The 12,132-nt window shown below is 46.8% G+C and overlaps 1 protein-coding gene across 9 annotated transcripts in view; it reads right to left on the minus strand.

The window, feature by feature from the left end:
• The window catches only part of CAMTA1 (calmodulin binding transcription activator 1), a 1,702,014-nt gene that overhangs the window by 53,520 nt on the left and 1,636,362 nt on the right, over positions 1-12,132 (minus strand). For all 9 annotated transcript variants that reach the window (XM_040326489.1, XM_040326487.1, XM_040326491.1 and 6 more), the window contains 4 exons: positions 11,372-11,874; positions 4,803-4,990; positions 2,614-2,860; positions 375-446 (listed from right to left, as the gene is read on the minus strand). In XM_040326489.1, the coding sequence (XP_040182423.1) occupies positions 375-446; positions 2,614-2,860; positions 4,803-4,990; positions 11,372-11,874 (1,010 nt within the window). The remainder of the gene's footprint in view (positions 1-374; positions 447-2,613; positions 2,861-4,802; positions 4,991-11,371; positions 11,875-12,132) is intronic.

Below are 12,132 nucleotides of genomic sequence, written 5' to 3' on the forward strand. Positions count from 1 at the left end.
TCATTAGTACCCCCTGTTCTGCAGATCCCCAGCTCATTAGTACCCCCTGTTCTGCAGATCCCCAGCTCATTAGTACCCCCTGTTCAGCAGATCCCCCTAAACAAGGACAAACTAATAATAATCATTATATATACATTTTATAAAAACTTCTGTATTTATAAACTAATTCTACATTTCCACCTATGAATGTTTCCCTTTAATTCCATTATCTTATTGGATTTTCTTGCACGGCCTTAGGCAATGAACCAGTCCTACTTTCCAGGTACATTTTAGGAAAAGCTTGTTTAGCACTAAATTTACATTTGGACCAGAAATAATACACACATACACACACACATTTTTTTTTTTTTACTGCATAGCAAATGCCAATATACCTGTTTGTACTTTCTGTAGCAGCGTTGAATGACGGCGGCAGCCACATCCTGTTGTTCTCTAAGTGGACGACCCTGGACGGAAGGGGAGAAAGGAGCAGAGTGAGTACGGATAGGGATTCTGCTGACGGAAAGGCAGGGGGACCCGCTGTTCTATCCCTATCACAAGCAGGGGGTGATGAGGAATAGGGTTTCTTTGAAATATAAAAAATTTCTACTTTTGGAAAGTGTTGGAAAAAATAAATGTAAAAATCAAATCTAAAGACTTTCAAATGCAAATTATTAATGTCTGGGAAAGTTCTTATCTATCTAAGTGATGATTGTATATCTGGTAGTGGCCGGCAACATTCAACTGGACTTGTTCTCTGATGTTGACTTTGTAGCTTTGTCCAAGCCACTTTTTCAGTTCTAATGAATTTTAGGAAAAAATACGATTATAGTAAAACCTTGGATTGCGAGCATAATTCGTTCCGGGAAGCATGCTTGTAATCCAAAGCACTTGTATATCAAAGCGAATTTCCCCATAAGAAATAATGGAAACTCAAATGATTCGTTCCACAACCATTTATTCATAGGTCCTTCAGTTTATAGTCCATATAAAAAGGTTATAGCGATGTGACAAATCATTAGAAAAGACCTCATCTGGAATATGCAGTTCAGTTTTGGGCCCCAGTTCTCAAAAAGGATATCAGGGAACTGGAGAAAGTGCAGAGAAGGGCAACCAGACTGATAAGAGGCATGGAGGAACTCAGCTATGAGGAAAGATTAGAGGAACTGAATTTATTCTCTCTTGAGAACAGGAGAATAAGGGGGGATATGATCACCATGTACAAATATATAAGGGGTCCATATAGTGAACTTGGTGTTGAGTTATTCACTTTACGGTCAACACTGAGGACAAGGGGGCACTCTTTACGTCTAGAGGAAAAGAGATTTCATCTCCAAATACGGAAAGGTTTCTTCACAGTAAGAGCTGTGAAAATGTGGAACAGACTCCCTCCAGAGGCGGTTCTGGCCAGCTCAGTAGATTGATTTAAGAAAGGCCTGGATTCTTTCCTAAATGTACAGAATATAACTGAGTACTAAGATGTGTAGGTAAGTTGATCCAGGGTAAATCCGATTGCCTCTCGGGGGATCAGGAAGGATTTTTTTCCCCTGCTGTAGCAAATTGGACCATGCTCTGCTGTTTTTTTTTTGCCTTCCTCTGGATCAACTGTGGGTATGGAGTTGGGTGTATAGGATTTTACTGTGTTTTTTATTTTGTTTGTTTATTTTTTTTGTGGTTGAACTGGATGGACTTGTGTCTTTTTTCAACCTGACTAACTATGTAACCATGTGATAAGTTGTGTAACCATAAAATGTCCATCCACAAATGGAATCCTCCACAAGGGGGTTAGAAAAAAAAAATCCAGCAGGAGCTCCAGAGTATAACAGAGAAGAGAGGCGCCTCTAAAGCCTCGTACACACGACCTGTTTTCCCAACAGGAAAACTGCCGGAAAAAAATAGAAAAACCTGCTCTCTATTTTCCGGACTTTTTCCCATCGTGAAAACCGGGCGTGTGTTTGCTTTTGCGAGGGCAAAAAAAACGTGCATGCTCAGAATCAAGTATGAGACGGGAGCGCTCCTTCTGGTAAAACTAGTGTTCGTAATGGAGATATCACATTCGTCACGCTGTAACGGACTGAAAAGAACAAGGCTGAAAAGCGCGAACCGTCTCTCACCAAACTTTTACTAACACGAGGATCAGCAAAAGCAGCCCAAAGGGTGGCGCCATTGGAATGGAACTTCCCCTTTATAGTGCCGTTGTACGTGTTGTACGCCACCGCACTTTGGACCGGTGGGATTTTGTATGACAGTCTGTACGCAAAACAAGCTTGGCAGGAATCCCGCCGGGAAAACCAATGTTTTTTTGGGAAAACCAACCGTGTGTACAGGGCTTAAGTCGAACAATATGGTTACATTTAATAAAGTTACAACATTTAGCAACTCACACGGTTGATGATTAAAAGAGACACATCTAAGTATGGAGGCATCCGGGGTAAAGCAATCCACATACAGTCCTCCGCACTGTCGGCTTTCACCGCTGTCAGTCTGCAATCGTGACCGGGAAGACTACCCTGCAGTAGAGCGATCTGAAAGCGAGGCTTGAACCGCTCGTGGAGGACAGTCTATGTGGACAGCTTTACCTCGGATACCTCCATACCATGCCTCCCCTTCATCAAATATGCAGTTTTGGCGTACCTTGTACTTTCGGAACACGGTCTGGACAAGTTTAGCAGCTTCATAGAGTTCTCTCTGTTCGTGATCCGAGAGGGTCAGCTGGGCAAATTCATTCTCAACCTTCTCATTGGTGGATGCGCTCAGGAATTCCGACCAATCAGCAGCAGTGGGCAGACTGGGCTTCTCGAAAGTGGTTTCACTCACAGGGGAGCAGGCAGGGCTTAAGCTGGTGTTCGAAGAAGGTGTCAGCGGCTCGCTGTAGAGCGACCTGTGTAGAACAAAAGCAATCTTTGTTAATATTTTGGTTAAAGTTTTGCTAAACCCAGGGATTTTTTTTCAGCTGGAACTTGGTGGAACTCAGTCTCACTCTGACTCAGGCCCTCTGCTCTCTGCTCACCACTATCACTTGTAAACATTGAAGTCCGGCTTCTGTGTTTACAAGGGACAGCTTGTCACATTTGGCACCTTTCAGGGGGGAGGGGGGTGTAGATACCTGTATTATATTATTATATTATAATACAGGTATTTGCACCCACTTCCGGGCATAGACTCCTGCGTGGGTCACACCCCTTCCCGCCCCCCCCTTGCTGTCTTCTGGGAAACACACAGGTCACAGAAGACAGCTGAGACCAGTTAGGAAGCGCTGATCGACTTGCGCATGTGCAGTAGGGAACCGGGAAGTGAGGCCACAATGCTTCACTCCCTGATTCCCTCACCAAGGATGGCGGTGGGGACAGCCAAGACACAAGCGATTGATCGGCTTCAGCTGCCGACATCATGGGCACCTTGGACAGGTAAGTGTCCATTTATTAAAAGTCAGCAGCTGCAGTATTTGTAGCTGCTGGCTTTTAATATATTTTTTTTTAGGCGTACCTCCGCTTTAAGACCCTTGCACTGTTAGTAAAATTTGACCACACCCACTATTTGATGGGGTTTGGAGGGTGGGTGTGTGTGGGGGGGGGGGGGAATGTTGGTTGGGGGGGGGGGGGGGTCATGGTTGAGTTCCTGCACCTATTTTCTGAGAAAAAAAGCTCTGGCTGAACCCCAAACTTTTAATTTCTTGGACAAAGTAGTGAATGGTTAGCAACCCTGTCAGGTTTGCTGTCTGAGGCCACTGGTGGGAGGGATTCTCTCTATTTGTCCTACTCAGGGGTGGATTGACAACTCATGGGGCCCCCGGGCAATAGGAGGTTACGGGGCCCCGGGCAATAGGAGATTATTGGGGCCCCCAGGCAATAGATTATGGAGCCACACAGTACACACATACAGTATGCATAGACAGTACACATACACACACTGAAAATGTACTGGAGAGGCGGGGCAGCTATAATCTTGGGATTTTTAGACCAAAAGGATGTCGGTAAGGGACATTTCAGGGACAGATGTTAAAAAAGACAGCTTTTACATACTGTCCCTGGTTTTACTGAGGCTGGCAACCCTGATGGGGGGCCCCCTAGTGGCATGGGGCCCTAGGGCAGTGCCCGAGTGGTCAGTCCGCCCCTGGTCCTACTAACCATTGTCTACGGGGCTGAAAGTGATGGAATTGGAACAGGAATAGGGAAATCCTCCAATAGGGACACCCGGATACTTGTTGCGCTGACAACCACCTAAGATGGTTCGAAGATAATCAGGGTGCTCTAACCCAGTGGTATTCGCCCCTCTCCTCAAGTACCCCCAACAGGCCATGTTTTGGGAATTTCTCTTAGATAAAATAGCTGTCCAAAATACAAAGCCATTGACTCTGGTTTAAAGCACCTGTGCAAGCAGGGGCGGACTGACCATCGAGTCACTCGGGCACTGCCCGAGGGCCCCATGCCACTAGGGGGCCCCATCAGGGTTGCCAGGCTCAGTAAAACCAGGGACAGTATGTAAAAATCGATGTTTTTTTTACATCTGTCCCTGATATGTCCGAAACCAACATGCTTTTGATGTGAAAATCCCGAGATTTTAGCTGCCCCGCCTCTGTACTGCCTCCTGGCGTGGTGGCCATCTGTAAGCCCAGGGGCCCCATAATCTTCTATTGCCCGGGGGCCCCATGAGTTGTCAGTCCGCCCCTGTGTGCAAGATAAGGGAAAACCTGCAAACATGGCCTGTTGCGGGTACTTGAGAACAGGGTTGAGAATCACTGCTCTAACCCACGGCAGCCAATCACAAATTCCCTTTCATTGGCAGTTCAATACTTTACTGAAGCAACTTGGTTAGTTACTTACCGTATCTGTGCAGCACTAGGTAAGTGATCAACATCAGCGAGGTAACTGGCCAGCCAGCTCATGGTAGTACTAAAAGCAGCAGTGTCTGCCCTCTCCACCAACGGGGACTCCATAGGTACAAAATTCTCCCGTTTGATGCGGTCAGGAGTCGCTTCGATGATCTGTTCTGCCAAATTCATCATGTTGACCTGGGTGAGAGGAAGACCAATCAGAACCAAGCATTGGGCACTATTCCTTCCACTGGTACCAACAGTGGGGCATGATTTCTGTTACTGACACCAACAATGGGGTAATTATTCCCACTGATACCAATGATGGGACACTATTCCTCACACTGACACCAATGATGGGGCACTATTCCTCCCACTTAGACCAATGATGGGGCACTATTCCTCCCACTTAGACCAATAATGGGACACTGTTCCTCCCACTTAGACCAATGATGGGGCACTATTCCTCCCAGTAACACCAATGATGTTATACCCCATGATTGGCATTCCAATGATGGGGCACTATTCTTTCCACTGACACCAATGGTGGGGCACTATTCCACCCACTGATACCAATGTAGGGCCATTATTCCTCCCATTCATACCAATGATGGGGCACCATTCCTTCCACTGACACCAATGATGGGGTAGTATTCCTCCTGGTGACACCAATGACTGGTAGGGTGACCACATTTCCAAACTGCCAGGTGGGGGTAATATAGTCTCAGGGTTGATGGGGAATTTGGCGACGGGTTATTTGTCAAGTAAATGTGCCATTTGCCACCAGATGCAGTGCTGCTGTCACTCCCTCTGCATGAGCCACGTGCGTAGAAGGAAAGTAGCGGAGTTGCTATCTGGAGAGTGAAGATCACACCAGTCCCTGCTGCTTGCCGCTGGGTGCCGGAGAAGGAGGAGGTGCCGAGGTGGGTGGGGACGGCAGTGCTGCACTAGGCGCAGGCCTCGCTCCCGGTCTCACTGTCTGAGAGTAAATTGTCACTGGTTGCACGATGCCAGGCAGCGCCGACCCTAGCAACCAGTTCCGGAAATTTAGTTATTAGTTAGTAGGGGGTGACTGTAGGGCTGTCTTAATGAGAGGGCACACCTGGGCACTGCCCAGGGGCCCCAGCTGCATTGGGGGCCCCTGCCCTTTCCCCAAAGCAGCTGATCCCTTCTACATCCCAGATATCCCCCCAGCACTCTGACCCCTCTACACCCTAGATATCCCCTACCTCCTACCTACTTGATTTCTGTTTACCTGCACTGGCCCGGATTCAGATACGAGTTACGACAGCGTATCTCCGGATACGCCGTCGTAACTCTGAGTGTGCCGGTCGTATCTATGCGACTGTTTCATAGAATCAGTTACGCATAGATTTCCCTAAGATCCCACCGGCGTAAGTCTCTTACACCGTCGTATCTTAGGCTGCATATTTATGCTGGCCGCTAGGTGGCGCTTCCGTAGATTTACGCGAGGAATATGCAAATTAGGCAGATACGCCGATTCAGAAACGTACGTCCGCCCGGCGCATTTTTTTACGTCGTTTGCGTAAGGCTTTTTCCGGCATAAAGTTACCCCTCATAAAGCAGGGGTAAGTCATGTTAGGTATGGACGTCGGAAACACACGAACAGTGTCGTATTTTACGTTGTTTACGTAAGTCGTTCCCGAATAGGGCTGTATGTAAGTTACGTTCACGCCGAAAGCATTGACAGTTTGCTGCGTAATTTGGAGCATGCACACTTGAAAACGTTCACGGACGGCGCATGCGCCGTTCGTAAAAAACGTCAAATACGTGGGGTCACAAGTAATTTAAATAAAACACGCCCACATCATCCACATTTGAATTAGGCGGGCTTACGCCGACACGTTTACACTAGGCCACCGTAACTTAGGGCGCAAGTTCTTTCTGAATACGGAACTTGCGCCCTAAGTTACGGCTGCGTAATGTATCTGAGATACGTTACGCCCGCCGATAGATACGCAATTGTATCTGAATCCGGGCCACTGTCTCCATTGTAGGGGGCCCCAGAGCATTACTTTGCCCAGGGGCCCATGATGGTATGAAGACGGCCCTGGGTGTCTGTGTCCTCTATTTCATTCTGGGACATTGTATTGTCCCAGAATGAAGGTGTCCGGGACCCGGGACAGACATGTCAATTGCAGGACAGTCCCGGGACACATGGGCACCCTAATGACTGGGCCCTGTTCCTTCGCCTACTGACCACAGGTGCTATTTAACTGACAACCAAGCCTGAGGCAATGTTTACCCTCACTGATGCTAGACCGCCCAAGACATTTTCTATACCCATTGGCCACAATCCAGCCCCCCTAAGACTTTAGACTTGAAGGACAGTAAACTGGCTCTTTGTTTTGAAAGTTTGGAGCCCCTTGCTATAGAAGAATGTGAGAGACAGCAGACATAGGTGTACTTGGAAATCTTCTGCAGTTGGATTTTGCAGCCTAATAGGCATAGGGGGCCTTAATCACAGCCAATGACATCATCCAGGGGGCCCCACATAATGTTCAGTATTTGTAATGCTACAAAAGATTGTGAAGGACAGCGACCATTTGTATTGAGAAACCTGCTGCAGGAGACAGTCAGAGATGGGAAATAATGAGACTGCTGCTATTGCATCCTCTTTACAGTACATGTGAATGTCCCCTTGCTGGAGTTCAAGGGTCACATAGCAGGCATCAAAGCCGCACTCGCAGGCCGGACACCATGGGTGTAGGCAGGGCCGTCTTTAAGGCAGGGCAAAAGGGGAAACTGCCCTGGGCCCTGTCATTATTGTGGAGCCCAAAGCAGCCGCCTCATACTTCTCCAGCTTCTGTTTGATGTCTTTAATGAGAAGAATTGAAGGCCTGGAGCCGGGGCAGGTAAACAGCCTCATGATGTGAGTGGCAGCGCCTAACCTACTGTATCTTGTTAGAGTTATGAAGTATCGCTATGAATGGAGCTGGCATACAGAGAACATTCATCACTGCAGCTTGGCCGCTGTCTCAGGGGGTTCCGGAGATAATGAACTCCGGCGATCAATCTCCAGATGCTTGAATGAGGCCGCTGCCAGTTACAGAAGAATTTACTGCAAAGGGCTGATCAAGCCGTGACAACCGCAAGCTCGACCTCTGCTGGGCTCCACATGCCGAATGGCAACACCACAAGACCGAACGAGCCCAGAGATTTTATGTCACCCGCCAAATGTCAAGAAAAAGAAATAGGATTCTGGTCTAGTTTATAAAAAGGCACAGTACTGCGATGAAGAACCCGTGCCATTAACACTCCTGAACACTATGGCCCGGATTCACATACATTGGCGCATATTTATGCCGGCGTAGCGTATCGAACTGTGCCCATTCCTCACTGTGCCCATGCCTCACTATGCCCATGCCTCACTGTGTCCATGACTAGACTGACGTTTAACATGGGAGTCTATGGAAGAGGTGCCCGGCTTTGAAAAATTGGTGCTCCCTGGCCGTAGGTCCCCCAGACAACAAACTTGTAGAGGAGAAATTGGGCTACTTGTGTGCCAAGTTCCGGGTCCAGGGGACCTGCTACCGGCCGGTACCGGGTCCCCAAAGTCACTGGAGAAATTACCATTTAACATGGGAGTCTATGGAAGGGCTTTGAAAAATCAGTGCTCCCCGGCCGTAGGTCCCCCGGACAACAAACTTTGCACACTTGTAGAGGAAGAGTGAGGGCTACATGTGAGCCAAGTCCGGAAGATCCGGCGGAAAAAAGTGACTCAAGTATAAGCCGATGGGGGCATTTTCAGCACAAAACAATGTGCCGAAAAACTCGGCTTATACTCGAGTACAGGCATACCCCACTTTAAGTACACTTACTTTACATACACTCGCGAGTAAGGACATACCTGCGAGTGTATGTAAAGTGCCTTACAAGTACTGTACGAACATTTTGCAGCCACAGTAGAAGGAGCTGAAGCTCCGAGAGCATACCCCACCCTGTTCCAGTGTGCCCCTGACACCCCCACTACAGCCCCCGAGACCTCAACTACAGCTCTTGACACCCCCACTACAGTCCCTGACCCCCCACTACACCCTAGAAGTAAAAAAGGGTATTGTTTCACTTTAAGTACATTTTCGCTTTACATACATGCTCTGGTCCCGTTGTGTACTTAAAAGTGGGGTATGCCTGTATATAGGGTATCTTGTATGTCATTTGTATATGTAATAATTTTTTATTTTTTACATAACATCAGATCCAGATCCTTCTTGTTAATCCTGGCGATATGTCTATAGATTCTTCACCAGAATGGTAATTTGTGATCTCTAATGCTATAGAACCAGTTATGCAGCCTGATGTTAAAAGTTTAATTACAATGAGAATCTAATACTGAATTATTTAGTAATTTGTTACTAAATTCAGACTAATGTGTTACTGTGTTTATATTATAGAACATTTACGATTGCTCCAAATGACAATAAGCCTCTGAGGAAGGACGACATGGTCCGAAACATGTTAGGCGTCATTTTACAGCATGTATTCCTCCTAGCCCATTTATGAATCTAGGGCAGCTAATTTTCATACCTATGTTGTGTACTGAGCTTATTCGATAAAACTGTACTTTTTTTTGCTAGTGCAATCTTACTGTATGTTTCCAATAAATATATTTTTAACCTTATACCTGGTCTGCCTTCTAAAAATCCAGAGGGGTCATACCGTGCCTTGAGCACTAGGTCTTTTTTCTCTGGATGAGAATGACAGACAGATAACTAGCATTTTCAAAGCATGAGTGTTGGTGGGTGCAGCGTGGTGCAGCATGGCAACACTTCGAGTCCCAGTGCAGAGAAACAGAATTATATTGTAATTGAAGCGCGCCAATACAGAACAGGCCCAGCAGGAAAGCAACCAACCGGGAGAACTCAGATCATATAACAGTGATGTGTCAATAGAAGTATGCCTCAGGTGTGCCGACATTGTCTGCCTTGAGGGGTGGAATATGGTCTGGCCAGTTTGTATCTTAGCAAGGAGACTTTCAGGAAGACGGCGTGTCCCTGCACTTTCTCTACTCCTCTGGAACTTTCCCTGCCAGATGGGTAACTTGTCCCTAATCTAGCCACACCCAAAATGCATGCCAAAGTAGAAAGCCAATGGCTTAAATAGACTCTTCTTGACCCAAGATGGCCACCAAATTGTAATTGAAGTTCAGCAATAAAAAACAGGCCCGGCGGGAAGCCAACCCGACCGGCAGAACTCGTATAACAACGATGTGTCAGCAGAAGTATGCCTCAGGTTTGCTGACAGCATCTGCCTCGAGGGGTGCAATGCAGCCCGGCTGGTCTGTACCCAAGTAAGGAGACTTCCAGAAAGATGGTGTGTCCCTGTGCTTTCTCTACTCCTCCGAAAAACCTTTCCCTGACGCTAAGCACTTTCGGTGACAGGCGGGTAACCTGTCCCTAATCTAGACACATGCAAAATGCATGCCAAACTTGGGAGCCAGGGTCTTAAATAGATTCTGCCTGACCCAAGATGGCCACCAAAGTCACGTGGGGTACCAGCATCCAATCGCATGCTGCCGGTCTGAGGCCTAGGAAACCGGCATAGAGGAACTAAGTTTCTCCTCCACTTGCATTGAGGCTGCAGCTGAGCGCCACCTGCAGTGGAGAAAATAGACTGCACATGCATAAAAGAGATAAGAAGCAGCAGCCTCTCTCAGGACAGGTTTCCAATCATTTGTAGACTAGACCAACACTATAAAAGAAAAGGACCCAAGTCATCAGTACATATAATTTTAAAGAGCATACCCCTAGGATTTAAAGCGGGGGTTCACCCTTAGAGGGCACTTTTCCCCCTTAGATTCCTGCTCGTTTTTACTAAGGGAATCGGCTATTTATTTTAAAATATGTGCAGTACTTACCCGCTTACGAGATGCATCCTCTCCGTCGCTTCCGGGTATGGGCTTCGGGAATGGGCGTTCCTTCTTGATTGACAGGCTTCCGAGAGGCTTCCGACGGTCGCATCCATCGCGTCACGATTTTCCGAAAGAAGCCGAACGTCGGTGCGCAGGCGCAGTATAGAGCCGCACCGACGTTCGGCTTCTTTCGGCTACGAGTGACGCGATGGATGCGACCGTCGGAAGCCTCTCGGAAGGCTGTCAATCAAGAAGGAACGCCCGCTCCCGAAGACCCATACCCGGAAGCGACGGAAGAAGATGCAGCTCGAAAACGGGTAAGTACTGCTCATATTTTAATACAAATAGCCGATTCCCCTAGACCGAACGAGCAGAAAGCTAAGGGGAGAAAAATTTTTTTTTTACAAATGGGTGAACTCCCGCTTTAAGGAACAATTTTGGATGTTTTTTTTGCAACCTTTTTAAGTCCACAGGTAACTGAATCCTGGATCAAATTTAGCAGTATCAGATTACATTGATCAATCTGAGTAATTACCTTAATCATTTTTATGTATATTTTTTAAGAACATAAAAAGCAAAAACATAAAATCTGCAAGAAAATATATATATTTTAAATGTATTTGTTTTTAATACTGTAATTGTATCTGACAATTATAATATTAAACAGGGACGCACTCTCATATGCCATAAACAGTATGTAGTTTTACCTGTAGGTCATCTATATGTTGCAAGCATTCTTCATTCTCCATGTTCTCCCGGTAGGCCAGGAGATCAGGGTCTACCATTTCTCGCTCTGACATCATCAAAACGTTCATCTGCTCGCTCCGACGCAGCCTATGGCCCACAGTGTCCTTCCCAAGCCCTGCGACCTTTGCACTTCCCGTTACCTGCGCCGCGGAAACCCCCAGGTACAGGTCTTTGGGGTTCCACTTGGGAGCTCTGTAGACAGGTGCATCTGTGGTGCGCTGCGGCAGTTCCCTGGCAAAGTGGCGCATTTCCTCGCTGTGGACGGTTTCCGACAGAGGCTGCTTGGTTCCGGAGCTCTGCTTCCTGGAAGTTGGCTGCTCCAGGCTCAGAGCTGTCGCAATCACCTTCTCCTGTCGGGCCTGAAAATACTCAGGGTTTAATTTGTGTTTTTTAGCAGCAGGGTAATCTTTTGGGTTCTCACTACTGTAGTAATTGGAAGGCTCGGACCTTGGTCTTCTTAATTCTGTAAGATATGATATAGCAATAAAAACATGTGATATTGATAACAAAGGGAACAATGTAGTCAATGTTCAGGACATACACAGAGGTGCAGAATTTACAAAGGATCCCGAAAGTTTAGCATTTTCTTGGACACAGTGACACTCCTCAACTTTATTTACCACCTCTATAGTCATATTATATTCTGTATTAAATGAACTTAAAAATATAATTAAACCCCCAAAAATTTTTTGTATATTGCAGCATACTGATATTTATATGT

The sequence above is a fragment of the Rana temporaria genome, chromosome 10 (assembly GCF_905171775.1).
Source record: "Rana temporaria chromosome 10, aRanTem1.1, whole genome shotgun sequence".
In the NCBI taxonomy this organism is placed as follows: domain Eukaryota; kingdom Metazoa; phylum Chordata; class Amphibia; order Anura; family Ranidae; genus Rana; species Rana temporaria.